The following is a 23,823-nucleotide window of genomic DNA, read 5'->3' on the forward strand; positions in this document are numbered from 1 at the left end:
TTGATCGGTATGAACCATGTACGTCTGTCTGTTTTAAACAATTTTATTAGTTTTTTTGTCTTCCTCCCGCTCTTTGCGCATTCTGCGGTCTGCAGACATTGAACATAAAATCGTCAGATCGTTTCTTGTTAATGGCTCACCTTATATAAATACACCTTGTGTTGGCCGCTCAAAAGGTAAGACAAGACGTAACGCTACGTAAACCTATTGAGGCAGGTTGCGCCGCTGTGGTGAATTTCCCGTTTGGATACAGGTGTGTGTGTATGTTTGTGCCTGTGGCTGCACCTTCCTGCAACACGTTGTTGCTGCTGCTGCCGCGTCGTTGTGCTGCAGCTGATAGTCGATTCTTGTCCTAAAAATAGCACTAGCTGCGCGTGTGCCACAATTTGGCTTTATCGTTGATGGAGCGTTAGCCTATCATTAGCTGGACATTCGCTGGGCGAATACTTCATTGGGTGGGTGTGTAATAGACACTGTGTATGTGTGCTTCTGCGGTTTTTTGGCGGGGGAGACAAGCGTTTTGGCGCGGGAACGTTAAATTGGCAGCCCCATGCGTTTAACGGTGGGGCCAACACATTCGATATGCTAACTTAGTAGCCAATTGATTGCCTAAAATTGCTATGCGATTGACTGATTTATTTAGTCGATTTTTAAAGCCTCTGTTTAATGGGACACTTTAAGCGGGCTAAAGTTATTTAAATTGGTTTCAAACTGGGAGGATTGTGGCATTTAAATGTCTGTTGAATAAACTTTATACTTCAGAGATAGTTTCTAAAAAAAGGAACAACTATTAGATACGAATAAAACATACAGTAGCTTTTACATTCTCTTTCTACGCGCAAAAGCGGGAAGGATAGAAAATACAGAAATTTACGTTGTAGAAATAAAACCTAAAACTTTTCTTGGCAGGTTTTGGCAAATAAATATTACATATATTTCAGAGATAGTCTCTTTAAACAAGGGACAAGGATTAGATACAAATAAAACAAAGTTTATTTAAAGATGGGACAAGGATGAATAAATACAATACAATTTTCAGTCTCTATGCTAAAAAGCGGGTGGGATATAAAATACAGAAATTATCATCGAAAAAAGACGTACAACTTTGCTCTGAACGTTTTCACGTCTAGAGGGAGTTTCCCCAATTTCAGAGACAAACAAATGTCGATTCAGACTTCAAATATGTTAAAGCAACAATATTTTAAACAACAAAAGCAAAACGAAAGACATGATAGTACATGAACTGATAAAAAAGTTGTCTCCAAATTGCCTTGAATTACAAAAGAGCAAAGAAGAGGACGAGGAAGAATGAGCAAACGCGGGAGAGTGAGAGAGCGGTCACAGAGAAGATGCAAGGAAAAGACAGACGTCGAACAGTTTGATGGAAGAACACACACAAGACAGACATGAGTCATCCGCGAGTGTTGTTTTCATCCACATTAAAATTGTGTTTTTTGCGTTTGTGTATAATTGTGCGATAAACGAAACTAAATGTCTTTTATAATGTAATTTCGGTAATTTTTTGGCGCGTTTTTTGCTTTGGTTTTCACGCATCAATGCCGTTTAGCTATTTTTGGCATAGCGATTCATGCGACAGACAGAGACAGCCTCTGTTTGAGGTTCCAGGGGTGAGAACAGAAGCTGAGAAAAAGCGGTACAGACTGACAGCGGTTCAGAGGTGAGAAGAACCAACAACAGACTTTGTCTAGGGAGATACCCCTCCCAACCCTCCTCTCATGGTAAGTTGAACGGACTTTCGATTTTTAATGTTCGACGGAGACTGTTTTATGGCCACATTTGGCGGCACAAAGTCAACAATTTTCGAGGAGTACATAAGCAACGAATCGAGTATATATGTAAATATTTGCAATCTCCCTTTGTTTCCTCTGCTAAATGCTAACCCCGCACAGTGGTGGGGTGAGGTTACTGGAATTCACAGTTATTTTTGCTCTTTCCCACTTGATTTGGCTTTATGTTCATGTTAATTGCATTATGACCCATTTAGCCGGGAGGTTCTCTGCTGAGATTCCCTTGTTGAACCCCATCAAACTGGAGCGCAAAGTCAGAGTACAAAAAAATTCGCAGAAGAAGCGACCCGCTGACTGCCCCGCAGACAGAATGTAATTAAGCGGGAATTTTTGTGTGATTTTGATACCCTTTTGCCAGTGGGGGGTATAACATTCATAACATGTAGAGACATTTCGAATTTTTGCATGATATATTTACTTATTATTCTCAATTAGATTTATGTATCTACATATGTAGCCTTATTCTAAAATTGTTGTCAATAATTATTCATTAATATGAATGATAAAGTCAAAATGACCAAACATATATTTTACAGGGCATTTACAGCGTAGCACTAGTTCTTGTTCTCTTACTTCTTCTCCTTTTCTGCTCCGCATTTTGTTCTGACATTTCTGCGCTTTGTTGCGTTTGTCTTTTGTTGTTAGTGTGGGAGTGAGAGCGAAAGAGAGCCTGCGGGATGACAGCCTACGGCTGACTCACTGGCTACCCTCCCCTCTCCCAAGACAAAAAGCCAGTGATCACAGACACTTGAGGACTCTGCTGTACCGAATCTGGCGCGAGAGAGATGCCAGATTCTGATAACTGTAGAATTGGGTGTGAGCGAGCGCACCTTGACTCGCCCTACCCATGCTTTGCCCTTTGTCATATGAGCTTACAGCTGCAGTGCAGGGTAATTGATACAGTGGGTGTCATAAGTCCTGCCGATAAGGCCATTGAATGTGAAAGGCAATTGTGGAATGACTAGATGTGAGTAAGGGTCTCTGCTGATAAGTGAGTGGGAGTATCTGACTAGCTAATATGCTCTTTCTATATGAAGAAAAGTGAGTGAGGGTATCTGTATAAATTAACACAAGCGTAGGCGTCACGATAGATATCGCAACGAGACGAGACGCCGGGCAGGCTGCCAAAAAGACTGCAGTCTGTTTCGAAACCAAGAGTGAGGGGCAGAGAGAGAGGGTGGTTAACCACTTACCCTTTGCTGTTGTTGTTGCTGCTGATGGTGCTGCTTTGGCGGCTCGTAAAAGCTGCTGCCATTCTCCAACCACTCCACATCTCTGCAATATCAAAATAGAGAGAGGGAGAGAGAGAGGGAAGTGTGCATCAGCAACCACATGTTCGACATTGACCAGAAAACAAACGAAAGAAAGCATTCTCTCTCTATTGAAGCTTTCGCTCTCCTGCTACCCACCTTTGCATGCGTTGTATGACCGGCCTTTGAGCGGTGCTATCGTGGATGCGCACCTGATCCGGCGTGATCTCCTCCAAGAGGAACATATTCTTGCTGGCCAGAGAGGAGCTCTCATCCAGCAGAAACATATTCGTGCCGCTCTCTTGTGCCGCATCGCTGCTGCTGTTGTTGTAGAAGAGCGGACTGAGCGACCGGCAAGCGCCACCCAAAAGCTCATCGATGTTCTGATGCCGTGAGATGAAAAGCTTTTCACCTGGTCGCCTCATTTGTGGGGAGAAGCGCGGCTGCAGTGACGTCGGTGTCGCTGACTGCGCTGCCGGCATTGGGGCTCTTCCCATTGGAATGTTGTCGTAGGGCGAGGGGCAGCGCGGTCGCTGCTCTGTCGGCACGGGACTGGCGCACTGCCCTAGCGGCGGTGGGCGTTCGGTGTAGGCAAAGTGAAAGGAGCTGCTCAGCTCGTGTGGCGCCTCCAGTTGGTGCTGCTGTTGCTGCCTTAGATCTGTCTCATCTCTGCCCAGGCGCTGCTGCTGCTCCTCTTCCTCCTCCTCTTCATCGCTGCTGGCGTTGGCAGCGACTGCAACTGCCACTGCGGCCGACTGCGCTGCCTCTGGCTCATCCTGCAGCCACCAGGCCCGTTCTCCCGACTCCCAGTGCTTGATGATGCGGGGCGGGGGTGTGGGTGGCTTCATTGGCGGCGGTTCCATCTCTTTCTCCTTCTCCTTTTCCTTCTCGTTGTCCTGCCACCAGGCCCGCTCTCCGGACTCCACGCGTTGCACATTAAAGAGCTTCTTGGTGGGTCCAGACATCCACCAGTGCTTGGGCCCGTCGTCGCTGTGGCTTTTTGAGTTGCTCTTGGAGCCGCTCGGCAGTTTCAGGGTTACCTCCACATGCGTCTCATTGTGGTTGTTGTAGTTCTCGTCCTCGTGGTAGCCATTTGAGTGGAGAGGAGATTGTGGCAGGGACTTCAATTGCGGTGCGGATTGTGGCAGGGAGCGGGTTAGCGGCGGCGACTGTGGCAGGGAACGTGTCTGAGGGGACTGCGATTCCAACTTCGCCTGCGTTTGGGACGGAGACTGTTCCTGCTCCTCCTCCAGCCACCAGGCATCCTGCTCCGGCGAGATGCGGCTCCTTGGCATCTGTTTGACCTTGGAGTGCGTCTCCAGCTCGTGATCCTGGCTGCTCCAGTGACTGGGATCATCGTCCAGGGGATTGAGTGTCTCCTCTGCCAGCGTATCGTCATCTCCCTCATCATCCGCCTCGCTGCGGCGCAGCCACCAGGCCTGCTCCTCCCCAGAATCAATGTGTCGCAGCCTGTACGGAGGCATATCACCGTTCTGATTGTTCTGATCCAAAGCTGAGGCTGTGTTAATCTGTAGACTGGTGTCCTGCCACCAGCTGGGTTCCTCCTGGCTCGGATCCTGCTCCGAAGTGGTACTCAGGCTGGTGTCCTGCGTGGCGGTGGGGTTCGTGCTGCTGCTACTGATCGTCGCTGAAGTTGTGCCAGTGGTTGTGATCCTTGTGGTGGCGGGACAGCGTGTACTGGAACTGGGAGGACTCAGTGGGGATCTCGTTGAGGTATTCGCTTCGCTCGTGGGCGTCGTTTTTGTCGATTTCGACGATTTCGTTCGCGGTTCGTTCGTGTTAAGATCTGTGACCAGACTGATAGATGGTGGGGCCTCCGGCTCCCCAGAGCTCTCTGAGCTTTCGAGGAAGATCGGTTCACTATTTGCGTCTTGCTGACGATTCGCGAAAAAATTCGACACCGACGAGAGCTTCTGCAGACGTCGCGTTTGTGGCGAACGGTTCGGCGGTGCTGCCGGTGCCACCGGACTCTCACTTGGATCGGGATCGGCATTGTTCCTCTCTGGTGAAGGTGACTCAGGTGTTGCGTTGGCGGCTGGCGTATTCGATTTGCGGCTATTTTGGTTGGCCAACAATTGGCCGGCATTGCCGGCAACGACCTTGCCTTCTTTGGGCGTCTTCTTTTTGCTCTGCTTTTTAACGGTCTTCACCCCACGCTGCTCACTGTCCGAGGCGGACGTGGAGGAGGTGGCCGCAGAGGATGAGGATGTGCCCTGACGACCAGCCGCCGAGGAGGACACCTTGCCATTGCTTCAGCTTGGAGCTCTTCTTTCCAGAGCTGGCAGAGGCCACACTCACCTCAGAGCTGGCACTTGGCGAGCGCTCCAGTTGGCCAGAACCAGAACCTCCATTGGTCACCACGTCCTCGGACTCCCCGCCACTGGGAGTGCGTGACTTGCGCGGCCTGTCCGTGGGTCCCACATTCAAGGAACTCTTGCGGAAGTCCTTGTTGGGCCATTTGACGGCAGAGCTGCCCGAGCTGGAGCTAGAGCAGGTCTTGGTGGGTGATTCACTTTTGGTGGGCACAGCCGGAGGCTTATTGGCCAGATTCTCTACGGAGGACTGACGTGAGGTATTTGGACGTATGGCCTTGGGCGGGGAGAGCTTCGATTTACTGGCAGATGCAGAGGATTTGGCGGAGCTTCCATTACTCAAGCTGCCATTACTCTTGGGCGCTGGGCTGGGCACCTCTGCCGGCGATGCCGTTGACTTTCCCTCCACAGAGGGGGACGCCGATTTGCTGGACAGCGGACTGGCACTGTACCGAAGGCTGCTGATCCGATCCCTGTGCGGGCTGTAGGTTGAGCTGAGGCTGCTGCTGCCACCGCTGTACCGCAGATAACGCGTGGAATCGTCCAACCTGTCCGACTGGATCTCCTTCTCCAGCATCTGGCGGGGCTTCGTGGACCGCTGGATGGTCTTTTCGATGGTCTTGGCAATGTCTATGCGACGCGTACGCTGAACGGTGGTGCTGCCTGGTGGTGTGGGCGATGTGGCACGCGTCACCACCGACACTGAGACAAAGGTTTCCTCGGGCTGGGGGTCCGGTTCAACCTTATCCTGTTCCTGCTCCTTCGCTGGGCTTTCCTGCTTGCTCTTTGCCGCCTCTTCAGTGGGTTTCTCTGGGGGACTTGAGGGCACCTCATGCTCCTTTTCCCTGCTAGCCCTAGCCCGACTGGCGGTTCGTGCATGAAAATCGCTGGTGGTCAGGTAGGAGATGGCACTGCCATTGCTGCTCCCATTGCTGATCCTCGATGCAGCAGCGCCAAAGCGACTGCCATACCCATTCCTGGCAGCCGATGACGAGGAGGAGGTCGAGGCATTGCCACTGCGATAGCTGGTGCCCAGTTTGCTCCTGCTGCTGTCGATAACCGGACTCGGATCCCTCGACTTGCCTCGGTTCGTGTGCTCTAGGGCCACGGGACTGGGATCCCTGGATCTGCCGTACTTTCCCAGCGTGCTGCTAGTCGCTCCCACTCCTGTATACCGCTTGATGGGACTGCTCCGCTCACTGGCGGTCGTCTCCTTGGGCTCTGTCTTGGCATAGCGACTCACGTAGCTGGTGACGGGCGGTGGGGCTGTTGTTGTGGGTGGATCTCGCTTGAGGCGGTATGTACCGCCCGAGAATGATGGTCTGTAGGCACTGGGCGTGGCCAGAGAACTGTAACGCGATGTGGAGTCTGTTCCTGCTCCATACTGTGAGGGAGAGAGAGAGGGGGTGAGAATGAGTGGATAAAAGGAAGAATATTTATGCGTAGACTTACCGAAGAGCTGCCTGTTTTGTAGGAACTGCCCAGACTGGACTTCCAGGGTGTCTGCAAAGGAGAAAAAATTGAGGATTAGTCGCAGAATTTTAAAGATATTTCATAACAGTCCTCCAAAAACACATAAAGAGACATCTTTTATGGACAAACTTACAAATTTGTATCCACCTTTCAGATTTGTTCTACATATTTAACGGATTTTCCCAGAAAAAGGTTCATTAATCTTCTGCATATTCTTTGTATTATTTTTCGAAATCTTCATTGTCTTTTCTCATTCAAATATAATTGAAATTGATAGGGGGAATCACACATCACATGGTGTGGCTTTGATTGATTGGCGCACTTAGAGCACAACAACAATTGACTCTCCGGCAGCCACCCCCCGCCCGATCGAACTTTCTCAATGAGCTGTGCACTCGACAATTATTCGCACACATTTCATCATCATCATCAACAGCAGCAGCAGCAGCAGCAGCAGCTAGGCATCCCATCTCCGGCATCATCATCAGTCGCCGCATCAGCCTCTGTCTGAGAGAACATCAACATCAATTCAGACGATGCCAAAGAATCTCCCCCAACTTTCCCATTGGATCCCCAATGTTATTTGTATTTTTGGGGGCTGCCTGCTGCTGCTGCTGCTTTGAACTCGCTTCAATGCATTTTCCCTTGCCTTTGGCTCTATTTCATTTTCAATTAAATGGCGCTGTAGCACGCGTTTTTCAATTAATTTGGACGTGTAAACAGATTCATTTCGATTATTTCAACATCTGCCTTCTAAACTCATCCAAGCATCGGGGGCATTAGAAGATCTCGCGCCCTCGTCCCTATATAACGACAGAGACACATCTTGGCCAAACGAACATATCTACATATATAAATATTTAGAGAACCAACCAACAGGTTCAGGTGGTGTCCAGGGGGACAGACAGACAGACAGATGGATCGACCATTTAATATTGCAAAATAAAATTTTGGCACAGCAAAAGAACTTTGCACCAATTAATGATGTTTAATGAGCAGTTGAAATGCTGTTGAACCCCCACTAAATTCACAGAGAAACGACGGAAATTGTACAAGATTTTGTGTGAAATCTTCCATTTTCGGGCTATTTTAGAAGACATTAAAATATATTCCCTCTCTGATACCTTTTTTGTGATCAATTCCCAAGTGACTGATGGAATACTTCAATGAAAATTCCTCACTTTAAATTAGTTTCGATGCAAAACAACTGCCATACCAAGTGGCGCCAGTCGCCCCCTTAAAACATCCCATGACACATATCAGGGAATCAGCATAAAGAATAATAATAATAACGAATTCTTCCAGCGACCGCCCAATGGCAGACCCAACATAGACAGAGGGAGGTAGCAATGAAGACAGAGAGAGAGTGAGACAGAGAAGAGACAGCAAAACAGACAGAGAGACAGAGAGTGTCGGCTAATTGTTTTCGCTCAGTGAAATGGAATGCCAAATACACAAATAGCCACAACAATGTGCAAAACAAGCAAACGGAGACGACACTCAGCCCCAGCAGACACCGGAGGAAAGTCTTGTGGGATAGAGATAGATGTGGATGTAAATGTGGATGTGTCCATGGATGGATCGTCTCTGGAATGAGTTTGCCATATGCCCCTCTCTCACTGTGGAGTGCGTACTTCTGACAGCGTTATTATGCGGACTCAATTAGGGACCCGCAGACCCCAGGCACAGGATGTGCCATAAAGCGCCTGTCTGTCAGTCGAGCGAGTCTATAAAGCACAGCCACAATCCAACAAACAAACTATAACTATGTACATATGTTTGTATGTACAATATATATTTGCGAGTCCAACGATCTCAAGTATTCGCGTGCCATGCGTCCGATGTCCGCCAGACATGTATGATTTATTTATAAATGTTTTTTCCTACTTTTCGCTGTCAAAAGTGTCGACAAAATGCGTTTTACGAAATTCAAATGTGTTACGAAAATAAAAGTGAAACCAAACGAGAGCTGAGCAGGATGATAAAACTAGCCAAATAGATGATAAAATGATAATCGTGTATTTCCACAGATACTTTTTGTAAATGCAAAACAAAGTGTGGACATGTTTGGGAATTTGTGTTCTAAATTGGGCTTAGTAGCCCAGAGCTTGTGGATGAATTGGAATTTGAAGAGTAATCAGTTGAGGTATCTTCTTCTTTTGCGGCAAGTGCAGTGGAGAACGGCTCGTAGTCGTAGTCCCATTCCCGCTCCTCCTCCTGCTGCATCTGCTCTTCATCTGATGGATTTTCCTGCTTTAGCATCTCCTCCTCCTGCTGATCGGCCTCCTGCTGCTCCGTCTCATGCTGCTCTGCATTTTTATTGCCAAAAACTAAACCCAAATTTCCAGTCTCTGGCACAAAGGGATCCCAAACAGGCGCCTTAGAGGAATACGTTGCAATGTCATCTCGCATTTGGCGCATGCTCATCTCGAAGTCAATGTCCTGGCAGTTGCGCGGCGGCGGCTCGTTGGTAAAGGGTCCATTGAAGTGCACATAAATGTCGCCGAGTGCCGTCAGATCCAAGCCGTACGTGGTCAGATCTTCGCCAAAGACCAGCTGGGTGGCCACCGGATTGGTGTGGCTGGTCCGTATGGCCGAGAGTAGACCCAATATTCCGAATTGATCCTGGATCATCGAGTCAGGAATGTCGGTGAACTGTCCATCGTGGGTGCTCCGGATGCCACCCGTCTGGCAAGCTGCCTGCAATCCGACACAATCCATGCAATTGTTGTCGATGCCACACGAGGGCTGTCCGAAGATGTCCGCATACGAAGGAAGCTCCGGCATGCGGTCATACAGCTCGGGGAAGAGCTTCACATCCCCGCCGTTGGCATTCTGGCCCCACGTAAAGGCAAAGCTATCTTCGGGCGTGGCGTCGGGTGCCGAGGAACTCTGGTCGTAGGACAACTCTGGCAATTGGTCATCAAGGATTGGCTGTTCTTCAGTAGATTCTGGCTCCTGGTCATAGAGTGGATCGGGAATATAGGATGGCAGTTCGACGATTACCTCCTCTTCGCAGCGTGGCTTCTTGTTGAAGAGCGGCTCCCGCTTGTAGAGCGTCTCGAGTTCATAGTTTGGTTTCTGTTCGTTGTTTGACTCCTGGTCATAGAATGGCAGCTGACACGGGTTAAAATATTGTTCCTGTCCGCAGTGACAGATCGACCCAGGGCCAAAGAATATCTCCTGGTGGCAGCATGCGCCTGGCTCAGAGCATGATACTGGGACACAGGCTGGTTCTGGGACACAGCTGTCTTTGTCTTTGTAGGTCGACTGTAGATAGCAGAATGAATCCATTTCGATTTCAGACACATCATAAGTCGACTCATGGCACGACTCTACTTTCTCAGAGTTCGGTTCAATGTCATAGGTCAGCTCATCGTCACCAAATGACTGCTCCCTGTCAGTGCATGAATACTGTTCGTCGCAGATGGACCCTTGGTCATAGCTTGTCTCCTGCTCATAGTTTGACTCCTCCTCCAGCAGCTCCAGGTCATAGATTGCCTTCTGATTTGGTTCCTGGGCAAGTGTCGGCTTCTTGAAGTAGCTCGGATTCACCTTCTTTGGCTGCGGTTGCGGTTGTGCCAGCTTTGGTTGTTGTTTTTGCTGCTGCCCTGCCTTCTGGCTAGTTTTTGTGGAATTGTTCGAATTTGCCTTTTTCGCATTGGTATTTTTCACATTTGAGCTTTTCGAGCCACTTGCGTTGTTGGTTTTATTGTTGCTATTATTATTATTCTCTTTAGTGTTGTTATTATTATTGCAGCCGTTGTAGTTGTTGTTGCTCTCTTGGGTCTTCTTGCGCAGCTGGGCCAGAGATGCGGCATTACCACGAGGACGACGACGACGTGGCATGATTGCTGTCTCTTACTTTCTTTTTTCTTTTTCTTTTCTAGTAGTTTGGATTTTGTATAAACGCAGACTTTCTGCCTTTTCGAATTTGTAATTTTTTGTCTTTTTCTTGGTTTGTTTGCACACGTAAATGATCGGAAACTGAAACCCTTTGCTAGCTATTGCAAAATGAAATGACAAGTGCCGGGGTAGACGAATGACTTGCAATTTCAAGGCACACTTGGTGGGGAATGAAAAAAAACTTTGTCCTGCCAACCAACACTTGTAAAGAGTGTTGAAAGTCGATAACATGGCTTATAAGAGAAAGTTAAAAAGGTAAAAGTAAATAATGAGTGCCGCCAGTAACATTTAAACTGGAATTTGGAAGCTAAAATTCTGCAGCGGAGCAGTTCTTGTGGCTAATTCTATAAGTTTATCTTTTAGAAAGCGCTGACAACACTGGAATTAGTGTTGGAACACAACGGTTCTTTCGCTTGTCAAGTCAGTTTTTGACAACTTCTTTCCACATTGCAAATGAATACTCGGTACAAACAAAAAGTAAAGAAAGAATATTTAAGAACAAAATAATGAGTTCCGCCACTGACGTTCAATCTGCTGCTAATTTGGAGTTGCAAGACGACCCACTGCGTCCCTGCTTTGACCCCACGGATCACGGACTAGATAGTTCCTTTCGCCTGACAGGCTTCGTCGAACTGGAGGCAGGCGACTTGGCCACTTTGCCGAAGGATGCGCTTTTTGACGCACATTTTGAATCGAAGCTCATCAAAGAGGGGCAGCCGGAAAGAGTAGTTCAGGATGAGTTGCTGCCGTTTCCATCGGCTGTGCCCCAACTGGGCATCCCGCACGATTCTTCTGTGATTCCGCTGCGAACAGGCTTTGGCTGGCTGGTGCAGACAACCGGACTTTGCTATCCCATCATCGACGATCCCTATGTGATGGGCAAAATCGCCTGTGCCAAGGTGCTGAACAATCTTTATGCCATGGGCGTCAGCGAGTGCGAAAACTTGACGATCCTGCTGGGCGTGAGCAGTGGGTGGACGGAGCAGGAGCGCGATGTGGTTCTGCCCCTCATGATGCGTGGCTTCAAGCGCTGTGCCGCTGAGGCTGGCGCCCGAATAACTGGTGTCCAGAGCATAGTCAATCCGTGGTGCATTCTGGGCGGAGTGGCCACGAGCGTTTGCCAGAAGGACGGATTCATTGAGCAGGGAAACGCTATCGCTGGCGATGTCCTGCTGCTGACCAAACCACTGGGCACACAGCTGGCACTCGAAGCATACCAGACCTTCTGCGATGCGGAATCACGCTCCAAGCGCATAAAGCTAACCATCACGGAGGAGCAAGTGAAGCAGGCCCATCGCCAAGCCATCAACTCGATGTGCCGCCTGAATCGCGTGGCCGCTCGTCTTATGTTCAAGCACAATGCCCACGGGGCCACACACATTGGCGAATTGGGTCTCGTGGGTCATGCCCAGCACCTGGCAAATATGCAAAAGAATGAGCTAACCTTTTACATCTACAACCTGCCATTGATCGGCCACATGGCAGCATTGGCCATGGACAATGGCGGGGCCAACGATCGTCAACTGTTGGAGGGTTTGGCCTCCGAACTTTCGGGTGGTCTGCTCATCTGCATGCCACGGAAGCAAGCTGCTGCCTTCTGCACCGAGATCAAGGAATTGGATGGCCATCCAGCTTGGATCATCGGGATGGTAACGAAGGGCAACAGGACCGTGCGGCTTGTCAAGAGGCCTCAGCACATTCACGTCAAGGATGACTTAGGCAGTTTGCACTATAGTAAAGACAGCAAAGAACAACAATAAACGTAGTTTATCAGGATGCTCTCTGCATCTCCATCCCTTCAGAGGCTTCAAACAAATTGCATGAAGATTCACACTTTGTTAATTAATTAGGTGGTGCGTGCTCCGCGGCGGCTCTCACAGGGAACTTTCGACTTTATGCGTGTCATAAATATTTACAACTTCCTTCTGGCCATAAAAATCTTCAACAAAGTACCCCCAAAGCCAGGGGAAAACCCAACAATTTGAAGCAGGCAGCAACACAAGAGCACAAGAACTCTTCACTGCGTCACACAAACTACTTTTCTTTCCAACATTTATAGATCCAAAGAATCTAAAAATAATTAAGAACTAATGCTGAAACAGATCGTTGAAGTAGGATGAAGAAGGAATAGGAGAAAGGTGGACTGTTTGCTGATGGGGTAGAGCTGGAAACTTGTTGTTTTCCGGCCATAAATTGATTGGTTTATTAGTTTCAGAGGGTCACAAAAATATTTAATTGATTTATGCAGCGCCGTGTCAGATGTCGGGCCAAAGTCATAAAGTTGATGTCTTGGTACAAAAGGATATAATGAGTGAAACATGAATGGGATTTAGGCAATGTAGGAGAGGTGGCAATCAGTGGGAAAGCTTCTCAGGGGATTAACGACTTGAATGTTAGACCAAAAGATTTCTCATAATTTATGGGAATATTGCAGCAATGTTGAGCTGTTTTTTTCACATATTTTATGGCTGTTATTTTATCTTTCATAGATATACCCAAAGTACAATGAAGATTGCATAAATTAATGATCCTAAAATACTCTTTGGAAAGTCACACTTATTTCTAATAATAAAACTGACGTTGATTGCTCAAAACTGCAGTATTCATTCATCAAAAAATGCATAAAACATAATTCAAATAAATACTCTGCAAATGAAAAATGACCGAAAATCAAGTAAAATCATTTGAATGCGCTGCCAAAATGATCATCAGTGTAAATGTACACATAAAAGTGATTAATTCCAGCTCATTCATTTAAACATTTACTCATTCATTCGTTGATTCGTTCTCTCATTCAAATTATACAAAGAGTGCAGCCACACCTAGCCATACCATAATTTGAGGCAGCTGCTGTCTGGAAAATGAGAGCAATTAACTAGGCAAAAGTCAGACAATGAGCAAACTGTGTGGCTAAATTGTTTATCAATGGATCTGGAGGCACAAAAGCACACTCACAGATACGCATACCCATAGATACATTTTATCTGGCTACGTGTGAGGTAAGGCAACAAATTAGAAATAAACAAAAGTCTGTGGATGGGAGGAATTGCAAAAATACACACACAGAAAAGCGCAAAACGGCAAGATCACAATACCACAGATACATTGGGAGGGATCACAGATAGATAGATACACTCGGTAAATACACGGATACATTGCGAATACACGGATACAGATAGTTGGCTCTGCATTAACTTGTACGATTTACTTACATAACTGCGATAGGAAGACATTACGTTCGTTTTTTGGCAAGCGATCGCTGCCGCGATTTGGAGCAATCACAATTCTATCAGATTTTGTTTGGATAGTTTCGGAAATCTGTATAATTTATTTTCGTTTATCTTTTGCTGGTAATCCAATCTGCCGTACACACACTTGTCTTGCTTGTCTTTCTGCTGTTGTAGAACGCGCGACGAGCGAAGCAAAGATACACTACACTCGAACCACTGACGACAATTACGAAAGCGTATCTGTCGGATGCATGGGGCGGCCGTCGCCTCTCAATTGCAATAGATGCAAAATAAATTAGATACATTTACTGAATTCGCGCGCGTGCGACAAATATTTCTCGCCCTGTCCCCTGTCTCTCTCTCTCTCTCTCGATTCTTGACTCTGTTTTCCTTTTCGATTTTCTTTGCTTTCGGCCAAACTTTCTTTTCGTTTTATTTATTTTTCTTTTGTGGTTTTTTCGCCGCTGTTGGATCACCGAGATTGGGATCTCTCTGGTGTGTGTGCCACTTTACATAATCCGCCGGCACGCACCGGCCAGGTTGAGATACATATAGAAAATACTTATGTATAGAGCTGCAGAGCCAGAGAGGAGCTATAAGTGCCTGTAGTGCTCCTCATCGGATCCGATCTATTTGAGAATGCAGCCGGTAAATGCGACACGGGAATCAGATGCTGCGCGGACGACACGTCACGAGGCGTTTTATTTATGCCTTGATATTTTTCTTATTTTCCATCTCCACTTTTTCTCCGCCACCCCAAAAAAACTTTTCCTTTTATTTCATTTTACTTTGGGAGCACAGGCAGAATTTCAGATTTTATTTATAAATTTAGCAACATTTACACACACACACACACACCACGCTACAAGTCATTCTCTCACACGATTATTTTGTCGCAGAATGCGATTTTCGGTATTTCAGTTTTTCAATTTTCCGATTTTCCCGTTTGTTACGTTTTCGGCCCGAAGCGGAGTGTGTGCGACTCGGCGCGTTGTCAAAGGAAAACTGTCTGGCCTGGCCGCTGGGAAAATATATATTTTCTTGCCGAGATTTTTCCCTCGCACTGAACTGCGTGAAAAGCTGAGCAGAGAAAAGTCTCTCGTCTCTCGTCTCTCTCTCTGTCTCTCTCTCGCTCTCGTTGGGTGTGCGTGTAGTATTTTCGGCAGGCAAAGAGATGAGTAGCAGCGTAGAGATCGCTGCCTCGTCTCCTGCTTCTCAGTCGATGATCGCTGCGTTTGTAAATTGCAATAGAGAAATAAATAAAACGTTCTAAGAGCACACTACCGGACAGGGTATCATTAGCATTGTGATCAGCAGGTTAAGGGTTACTTTGAGGATCTTTCTTTTGTAGAAAAGGATCTTAGCATATACGAAAGGGTTAAGAAAACATTCTACAACAAATTCAAGTACAATTTCCATTAATTATCAGCTCCACTTAGGGACATTTTATACCAAAATCCACACATCCTTCCTAATTTTAAAGTATTTTACTTTATCTGCAAATAAAATTATACGAAATCCCATAGAAACTTCCCCCTTAGAGCATTCACAATATCGGCTATTACCTATTTTCATGTTTTTCCCATTATTTTCCGTATGTATCTCTCTGTCCAACTTATGTATATCTGCCTTAAATCGGCCAACCCGGCTATATGTACTGATTCCCTCCCCTTCCATTCGTTGTAGCGAAAAGTGTGTAAAAATTCTTGTAAAGCTCAAAAGTATTTCGCGATTCTACGAGTATCTAGGCTATGGAAAGAACATCATGTTACTCGTAGATACAATTTCCCATATTTTCCGCGTCTATTATTAGGTAAATAATTTAATTGAAATATATTTTTGTCTTTTGGGTGACTAATCGATGAGTGGGCCGCCCCGCAGTTGTAGGGGAAGATGCACAAAATGTATCCAGCACAACAGCAAAAAGTATCTTAAATGTGTGCTGCAGATGATAATTGTCGCCAGCAGATACAGATGCAGTCTGTCAAGTTTCGTTGAATGAAAGAAACCGAAAGGCAGGCCATCACCACTCGACGGAGGGGTTCTATGAACTTGTGAATGAGCTGATGAACTGTCACAAACGAATGATGTTTTATTTTGTGGGGAAGGGAACCTGTTGGTCTGTTTCCATTGATACTCTATGGATTCTATAATTGTTAATTCCAAATTCATTCAGTTATCTCTTTAGCTCAGGTCATGGCTCCCTAATAGCTCTGGCATAGATTCCCTTCACACATTTACCCTATGCCCCTCGATGTGGCATTCTGGTTCATTTGTGCAGCGCAGACATGTACCCTTCCCATGAAAGAATATATCACAGATATCACACAACGTAGACAACGACACATATTGCACACACCGTACATAAATACATACATAGATGCTGATATTTGTTCTGGTTTTAAAAATAAAAATCTTTGTGCCACTTTTGCAGTTGCCGCTGTTGCCTCTGGCAGTCACCGGAAGCGTGCGGCTAATAAAGATGACGTCTAAACAGAAAATGAAACGGGGAATTCGTGGGTTTTTAGTGAGAATCATTTAAAACTAAATATGCGCAAAATGCGGCAAAAACCATTTAAATGAAAGATAATGCCTTGCCCCAAGCCCTAAGCCCCAATACCATAAATCAGAATAGGGTGACAAAAGTGGGGGGTTGGAACAGACAGGGAAGGGCCATGCAGTAATATGTAGCCAAAAAGGCAGCATCAATGGGCTAATAGCAGGCCAGCCCCAGGCAAAGTGGCTCGACACTTTGACGAAAGACATGCCAGAAAGAGTGCAGTGGCAGTGGCAGGGGAAAACAGCAGCAGCATCAGCAGCAGGGAGAGAGATCACTGCGGAACGGGGCCCAAGATTTAACCCAATCTGACCGACAGATACAAATAGCTTTCAGCGCTGCATTAAAAAATATAAAAGATACCAACAACAGGCGTGCATTTCGCATGCTTTCCACAAATATTTTCATTTTCCCAGTGCGTGCTGCAGGCGGAGACGACGCCGCCGCCAACGCAACCCAGAAAAACAGCCGAAAACTGAAAACTGAATGCAAACAAATCAAAGAAAGAGAGAAACACAAAGGAGAACTCCATGGATGTAACGACTAAAATGTATCCTATACTTGGAAAGAAATGTATATAGAAGAAAGCCCATCTCTTGTGATCCAAATTTCATTTGGGTTTACTGACTTGCTGACTCCGAAATGGACGCTGCATTCTGCTTGTTACTTGGTTCCACTTGTGCACAATATACCCATTAAGTATTACCTTTGAGTGGCAGGGTATGATGAAAAAAACAGAAAACTAGAAATGAATTTTGGGCAGGCAATAAAAAGAAATACACCGACAGCCATAAAAGTCAGACCCCGGCAATCCCCGGGAGCAACAGTCGGCAGTGAGGAAGCCAGCAGCCAGTGAGGTGCACACACACTGCGGTCGGTCAATCATACTGATGCTCACCAGTGTTCCAATGGGATCCAATGCGATCTCCTCTCCATCAGCATCAGCATCTCCATCCGCATCCCAGTGTTCCCCAGATCTGGCCTGCTCTGCTCTGGTCTCTGCTGTGCGGCTTTCAATCATTTTGTGCGCTTCTCAAATTTGTAATTTATGTCTGGGCCCGTTTGGGGGCGTGCCTCCAGCGACAGATTATGCAATGAAACGATGCAAACGCTAGTTAATAAAACGAATGGAGAGCTGTGGCAGGGGCAGCGGTAGGCATCCTATTGGAAGGAGGAACAAACAGATGCAATTTGTTTGGTGGCACATAAAATCCAACAAATGAAAATTGTTTTGTTGTCCGCAAGGCGGAAGAGATATGATATGGACTTGGATGGGGATTTGGGAGTCTGTAGTGATTATTTCTTTATATTTTCAGTAAATTCCAACTATCTAAAGTCTCTATAAACAAATGTATTGAATTTTCTCATCGTTATTGTATGCTATTTGGAAAAATCCAAGGGTAATCTGATTCAACAGGCGGTCGTTTTCACATTTGGCACGCGCAGGCCATAAAATATTTGCTTGTCGTACATCAAAAAGTATTCCTTGACTGAAACTCTCTGGGGCTGGACTCGTTCTGTGATTTTGCCCTGTCACTGCCAAATAAATACCATAAGCCGCCCAAATTGTAGTTAATTATCGTTGCTGTTTTTTTTGTATATTTATTTGGTTGTAGTTGAGTCTTTTATTTACATACCATTTTCCGCTGTGCTGTGGGAGGCTATTGCCACATTTTCGTCTCGCACATTTTCCACATTTTCCACGGCTCGCGTTCTGTGTGCTAATATATAATTTAAATATTGTATGGCTGCTGTTCTTAACCAGCCTCACTGTGTGTTGCAATCTGCGAGGGCCTTTTGTTTGCTTTTCCGACACAACTTTTTTTTTTTGGTTTTATTTTTCGGACGGACCTGAAGCATTTGATCGCTTTTTCAAGGTTGCATTGCATGGAGCTGTTGTTTAGAAGTGTGTGTCTGGGTCTCAAGTATTTTCTTGTGGTTGTATCATGAAAATATTACGTATACGCGTTGCGTATGCGCCGGAGGCAGTGTCAGTGGCAGTTTCAAAGGGGTATTTCCTGATGGAAATGACAAAAAAAACTGTTTGAAAATATATATCAGATCCATTCCCTTGCAAAGTTAAGACTATTTCTGTCAAAACCCCTCCTAAGATTATGCCACTGCCTCTATCGATCTTAATCGGATGCAGCTTGTTGATTTTTGTAGATATTTTTTTTATGGTAGTACTTGGGAATAGCTTATGTCTAAACGCGCTGAAAGGCGCAACTGAAGAGGCGTTCAGTATTATGTTGAAGTGGATTTTAATTCGATTTGGCAAGCACTGACAGTTTTTCCAGGCGATTTGCTTGTAAACTATTACAACATTATGTGTAAACACAGCATTAGAAGCGGCATTTTAATTCTAAACAGTTTTCAAAATCCAATATTGCACAGCTAACCGCCAAACAGAAAAAGCTCTCGATCGAGAAATAGTTGTGAAAACTTTTTGGCAAGTGTTGCCAGCCGAAATCGGTTTTATATATCTATCTATATATAATTTCCACCACAGAGGCAGGCGAAAAATGCGAGGAAAACAAAACGACAAGGCGCAACGCAAAGAACTCGCGAAAATGCGAAAATAAGTCGAAAGACGAAGAAGTAAAATTAAATTCGCGAAAACTACGAACAAAACTACAAGTACAAGTGAGAGTAATCAGAGTGCAGAAAGTTAACGCATAAGAAAATGGTGCTGCTGCTGGTACACCTGCGGCGACTCATCCTTTTGCTGACCGTGGTCCATCTGTGCGGTACGGTGTTCCGGCGCCTCGTCACTGAACGACACCACGCATACGTCCTGCAGCCCTATGGCTTCCAGGGAGTGGGACGCCTGCGGAGTGGCGGCTGGTTCAAGGAGCCGCTACACGTTCAGTGGTGGGCCTACATCTACACCTGCTACGGCTACTGTGTGCTGGTCAACTACGTCAGCATGCGCCGGCTGACCAACTTGATTGAGTTCTTTTTGAACTGAGACTGTTCTGCAATCAAATGTTATGTGGGTAGGCCCAGGACCAATCAAATAATCGTGTTGTAATTAGGGTTCCAATAATTAAAATATATTTTTATGTGATTCAGTTGTATTAAATACAAATTTTGTTAAATTATTTATTTTAATTTTGTAAATATAATTTTTGATTTTCTTTAATTTTACATGTCTTTGATGCAGTTTCTCCATGCATTTTACATACATTTTCAAACCAATAGACAGCGCCATCTATGTGTCAACATTTCGAGTCGCCATCTATTGTACACGTTTTGGCAGCCACGCCAGTTTTTGTCTGAATGAGAAGTCGAAATACTTGATATTATTTCGCAGATGCTACCCAGTGAGCGCGCATTTTAAATATCCATTTTCTCTTTTTTCAACTGCTGCCTGCTGTGGTCACTGTCCATCAGACTCTTCTCATAAATATCCCGCTTTTGGTAATCAATAATGCAAAGCAGTGTACAAAAATATAGAGATACAATTTATGAAAATTCAATGGTAGGAGTTAGACATGGCTATTTAGAGAAATACATAGATATCCAAAGGTTTCTTTGCGTGGATTCGATAATGTAGATTTCTACCTACTTCGTATATGTGGTATATGATCTACATTTAAATCGAAAAAAATAATTCCAACATCTAGAACAAATCTCAGCCAAACATACAATTTTAATTTGAATCGTCAGCAAAGATACATTTTTAATGCTATTTGCTGTTGAAATTAATTAAATTGCAATTGCATTTAGCAACACGACATGCAAATATTTTTGATGATTAATCATTTAGCTAAATCATGAAACGTGACTGGGCCAAAGCCGAATGCCAAACACGCTACCAAAAAATATATATTTATAGCTCTGCCGCTAACAATTAGTGGTAATAAAATCATTACTTAGGTGCCTGATGATTTCCAGCCTTGCACTCGACATCTTCCGCATTCAAGTTAATGAAATCTCTGACAGCGAATAATTCTGTCAACGGCCCATAACATTTTGTGGGAAGGGGAATCGACCAGAAAGGGTGTAGAGGAAGTGTGTAGATACAAAAATACAGCCGAAAATATTTAGTTTTTATTTTGAATGCCTATTTATAAGCACAGAAAATCTATTCATATATACAAACCAAGTTTTTCCTCGCCGAAATAACATTTTCCAAATCGATCAAAATGGCAGATTTGTTTACCATATAGAAGATGCATAAACATTCATATTTATGATTAGATATTGTAGCTTATTTTGACTTTCCCTCAGGTATAATTCCGATCTAGATCGTTGCTATATAGCGTGGCATATTTCAAGCTTTCTTTCACCCACATGGTCATGGGGGATGCATATACATACATATGCATATCGTAGCGAGGATGAGTGTATTTCTCATCCGCATGAGTCAGAGAGACAGAAAAAGTGACACGTCACAGCCCCGAGATGTCGATGTTGTTAGTACCAAGAGGTATACTAAATCCTCGATTTGTCAAGCATACATTTTGACTGGCCATTAAATGGCAATTGGCATTATGAGACCAAATCCCTGGCAGCGAATGTTTTGTGAATCATCTGTGGGAGTGCTGATTTGAAGTTGTCAACGCCCAAACGACAAATGAGAAAGGAAAATGGCAAAAAAGCAAAGAAAAGCGAAAGGGTGGGGGAAGCTTTTTCAAGGAACTGAAATGCATTAGAGGCGCGCGCGCCGTTTTGTTTGTTTTGAATGCATTAAAAAGTGTATTTTTATCCGGGCACTGGGCGTTGGGTTTGGAATTTTGCTGCACCACCCATCGAGTAGGACCCCGCCCCAAGTGGCGCCCACTTGAGCCCGCTATCTGTTATGTGGCACTCTCCAGAGAGCGCCTCTTCGCCTCTCAAGAGGCATGCAGAAAGTGGCTGCTGAGCACTTGTCAAATGGGCACACACGCACTTTGTAAAGCAGGAGGAACACCTCGTACAAGCTGAAGTCGTTCTATATATAACTGCATAGCAGGGCATCCTCTCTACAGCTTCTCTATACGTATGTGTGTGTGTTTTGGTGTGCTGTATCTGTGTGATCATAACAATTTTGACCTAATTTTGTGCGCCTGGCACACACGAAACATGAAAGAAACAGAAGACACGATGCGAACGCTGAGTGATTTCTGTCTTGCCACCAGGCCTCAGGAGGTGGGAATATGCACGTATTCCTGTCCCTGTCCCATACACCATCACTGACCTCAGTGCATCTGTAAAATGATGGGCAATGGGCCGTTAACCAGCTGGGAATTATAAGCTCGAATGCATTTGCATTGGCCGCAACGGCATCGAATTGGAAAGACAAGGGAGGTAGAGGGAGTGACTTCCTTAAAGGAAATGTAGGTCCACAATCTTGATATCAGTTCAGGCAGTTACATTTTACGATCCCTGATATAATCAAGCACCTATGCAATTGATTTCTGTGCAAATTTCAATCCGAATCCAAATCGAATTGGGAATTTTTTGACAAAAGGTGTCGTTGTCTGGCTTGTGGCTATTTTTGGCGAACTTATTTATCGCCGAATGGCTTGCTACATATTCGCCAGGTTATTTTTAAATAATTACACATTCCAAAATGTGGCAAACACACAGAATGTTATTCTGTGCTGAGATGTGCTGTGCCTGGCGTACACAGATACTTTTGTGCGTGTTTGTGTGTGGGCATCAAATAAATAAAGTTATGGCCAGGCAGCGCTAAGTATCGTACGTGTATCTAGAAGATACCAAGCACAAACTGGCCGGACAGGACAGCCACCTAATATATAAGAAATGTTGGCCCATCCACGGATATATGTATATGTATGTACATATGTATGTATGTAAATATCTATGTACACATGTGTGTGCCCAGCCTCAGGTGAAATGTGTGTGGAAAATGAACATGATTATGAGCAGAGAGAGAGAAAAAACCCACTGAAATAACGTAAAATTCAGTTGCTAAAAATAAGCGAAAAATCATTTTTAAGTATAGCTATGCCTGTGTGTGTGTCTGTATGTGTTTGTGTGTGGAGCACAGGTGGAGCAGATCGTTCACGACACGAACCATACCGATCCACAACCGAACTGCTGCCATATTTTTCACTCAGATAGAAAAAAGCTTTGGTTCCTTTGGAAAATTGAGCTAAAACAAAAAAACTCACACAAAACTCGCTCAAAAATGTAACAAAATTGTTTAATAAACCATGCAGATCTCAATCGCTCTTCCAATTTGGGTTTCTATGTGTATATGCAGTTGGAAAATCTTACCTGGTGCCAAAATTCTATATGTGACCGTTGATATAACAATTGTTAGGATGACAGAGCATTGTCTGTGGTGGAGCAGACACTGTTGTCGGCATTGCCAAGGATTCACTCAAGATTTTGAATACTTTTCTCTGTTTTTTTCTGCACTTTTGCAGCACTCTAGGCTTATTCTTCTTTTTGTTGTTGTGTGTAGCCCACAGAATAACACGTTTCGATGCCAAAAGTCAAGTATTTATAGCCAACATTGCATGTATGTAATTTTAATTCAAATTGGCTGTTAGCGAAAAATGACTTTTGAACACATTTCATAAAAATTATGAAAACTTTTACGATTTCTATGTCATTTGGTTTTGATAAGATGTTGTAATACAATTTGGGGCCCAAGCGAAGGCAGAGATATGTAAGAGAAGGATATATAATAGCATATGGATAGATTTGGTTGCGGTTGTATATTTTTAAGGTGTGTATATTTGAGGGTACTAAAGATTTTGGAACTACAGATTACAGATATGTTTACTCATTTTTTTAGGCACAAAAGTACACATCATTTGCACCTTCAAAATCTAAATCGGGCTTCTCAAACACCCTTTTCTCTACAAGTTCATCAAAACCAAAAAGCCGAAAATATTGCCAGAACTTTGTGCGTTAAGTAAGTCAGAGATTAGCCTGTAGCCCAAACTGCTTATCAAGGGATTACGTGCTGGAACATTGGTATAACCCAACCCCAAACCCATAAGCATACAGAAAATACATTAAAAATTCAAACCAAACAGTAAGAAATAAACCAAAAAAATTAATATAAATTATGAACTTTATGATCCGCAGGCGCTGCCAAAAATTTCAACATGACTTTATGTACATATATTGTATACGTGCGATGGAAGAGAAAATTTATGTGTAGATACATTTTGGCCAGACGCTAGATACACAAAATGAAACGCCTGGCAAGGGGGCAGACACAGAAATGACATAGGCTAATTACAGGTAAGCAAAAGAAAAGAAAAACATATGCTTTGAGTTTATTTTCGGTTGGGGGTAAAA

At 44.8% G+C, this 23,823-nt stretch overlaps 4 protein-coding genes across 9 annotated transcripts in view; 2 read left to right on the forward strand and 2 right to left on the reverse strand.

The window, feature by feature from the left end:
- LOC117895384 (FH1/FH2 domain-containing protein 3) overlaps positions 1 to 14,296 on the reverse strand; it is a 44,003-nt gene extending 29,707 nt beyond the window's left edge. Inside the window, 5 exon segments of the mRNA XM_034803007.1 lie at positions 3,002 to 3,083; positions 3,218 to 5,331; positions 5,333 to 6,775; positions 6,844 to 6,894; positions 13,983 to 14,296. Coding sequence (XP_034658898.1) covers positions 3,002 to 3,083; positions 3,218 to 5,331; positions 5,333 to 6,775; positions 6,844 to 6,894; positions 13,983 to 14,003 — 3,711 coding nt within the window. The 5' untranslated portion in view covers positions 14,004 to 14,296.
- Positions 1,102 to 23,767, forward strand: LOC117895387. Of its 6 annotated transcripts, XM_034803010.1 has the most exons (4): positions 1,343 to 1,678; positions 23,312 to 23,431; positions 23,608 to 23,637; positions 23,699 to 23,720. In XM_034803010.1, exons 1-4 carry the CDS (start codon positions 1,557 to 1,559, stop codon positions 23,703 to 23,705), a joined length of 279 nt encoding a protein of 92 aa, XP_034658901.1. In that variant the 5' UTR covers positions 1,343 to 1,556; the 3' UTR covers positions 23,706 to 23,720. The 6 variants fall into 6 exon arrangements, 2 of the variants coding, with proteins under 2 accessions (XP_034658901.1, XP_034658900.1); XM_034803009.1 differs by having other exon boundaries at positions 1,344 to 1,678; positions 23,608 to 23,760; XR_004648922.1 differs by having other exon boundaries at positions 1,349 to 1,739; positions 23,608 to 23,760.
- Positions 8,861 to 10,880, reverse strand: LOC117895385 (uncharacterized protein DDB_G0292186). The gene has a single exon (XM_034803008.1). It carries the CDS (start codon positions 10,711 to 10,713, stop codon positions 8,947 to 8,949), a length of 1,767 nt encoding a protein of 588 aa, XP_034658899.1. The 5' UTR covers positions 10,714 to 10,880; the 3' UTR covers positions 8,861 to 8,946.
- Positions 19,062 to 19,569, forward strand: LOC117895388. The gene has a single exon (XM_034803012.1). The coding sequence runs from the start codon at positions 19,241 to 19,243 to the stop codon at positions 19,523 to 19,525; it is 285 nt and encodes a 94-aa protein (XP_034658903.1). The 5' UTR covers positions 19,062 to 19,240; the 3' UTR covers positions 19,526 to 19,569.
- Positions 23,768 to 23,823: the final 56 nt, after the last annotated feature.

The sequence above is a fragment of the Drosophila subobscura genome, chromosome J (genome assembly GCF_008121235.1).
Source record: "Drosophila subobscura isolate 14011-0131.10 chromosome J, UCBerk_Dsub_1.0, whole genome shotgun sequence".
NCBI lineage: Eukaryota > Metazoa > Arthropoda > Insecta > Diptera > Drosophilidae > Drosophila > Drosophila subobscura.

Bases quoted from the DNA above. Each gene is read 5' to 3' on its own strand.
- LOC117895387 (XM_034803009.1), top strand. From the start codon at position 1,557: ATGCCGTTTAGCTATTTTTGGCATAGCGATTCATGCGACAGACAGAGA. The intron at 1,679-23,311 runs GTGAGAAGAACC...TCATTTTTTTAG, and splicing joins AGACTGACAGCGGTTCAGAG to GCACAAAAGTACACATCATT. The intron at 23,432-23,607 runs GTAAGTCAGAGA...TATGATCCGCAG, and splicing joins GCCAGAACTTTGTGCGTTAA to GCGCTGCCAAAAATTTCAAC.
- LOC117895388 (XM_034803012.1), top strand. From the start codon at position 19,241: ATGGTGCTGCTGCTGGTACACCTGCGGCGACTCATCCTTTTGCTGACC.
- LOC117895385 (XM_034803008.1), bottom strand. From the start codon at position 10,713: ATGCCACGTCGTCGTCGTCCTCGTGGTAATGCCGCATCTCTGGCCCAG.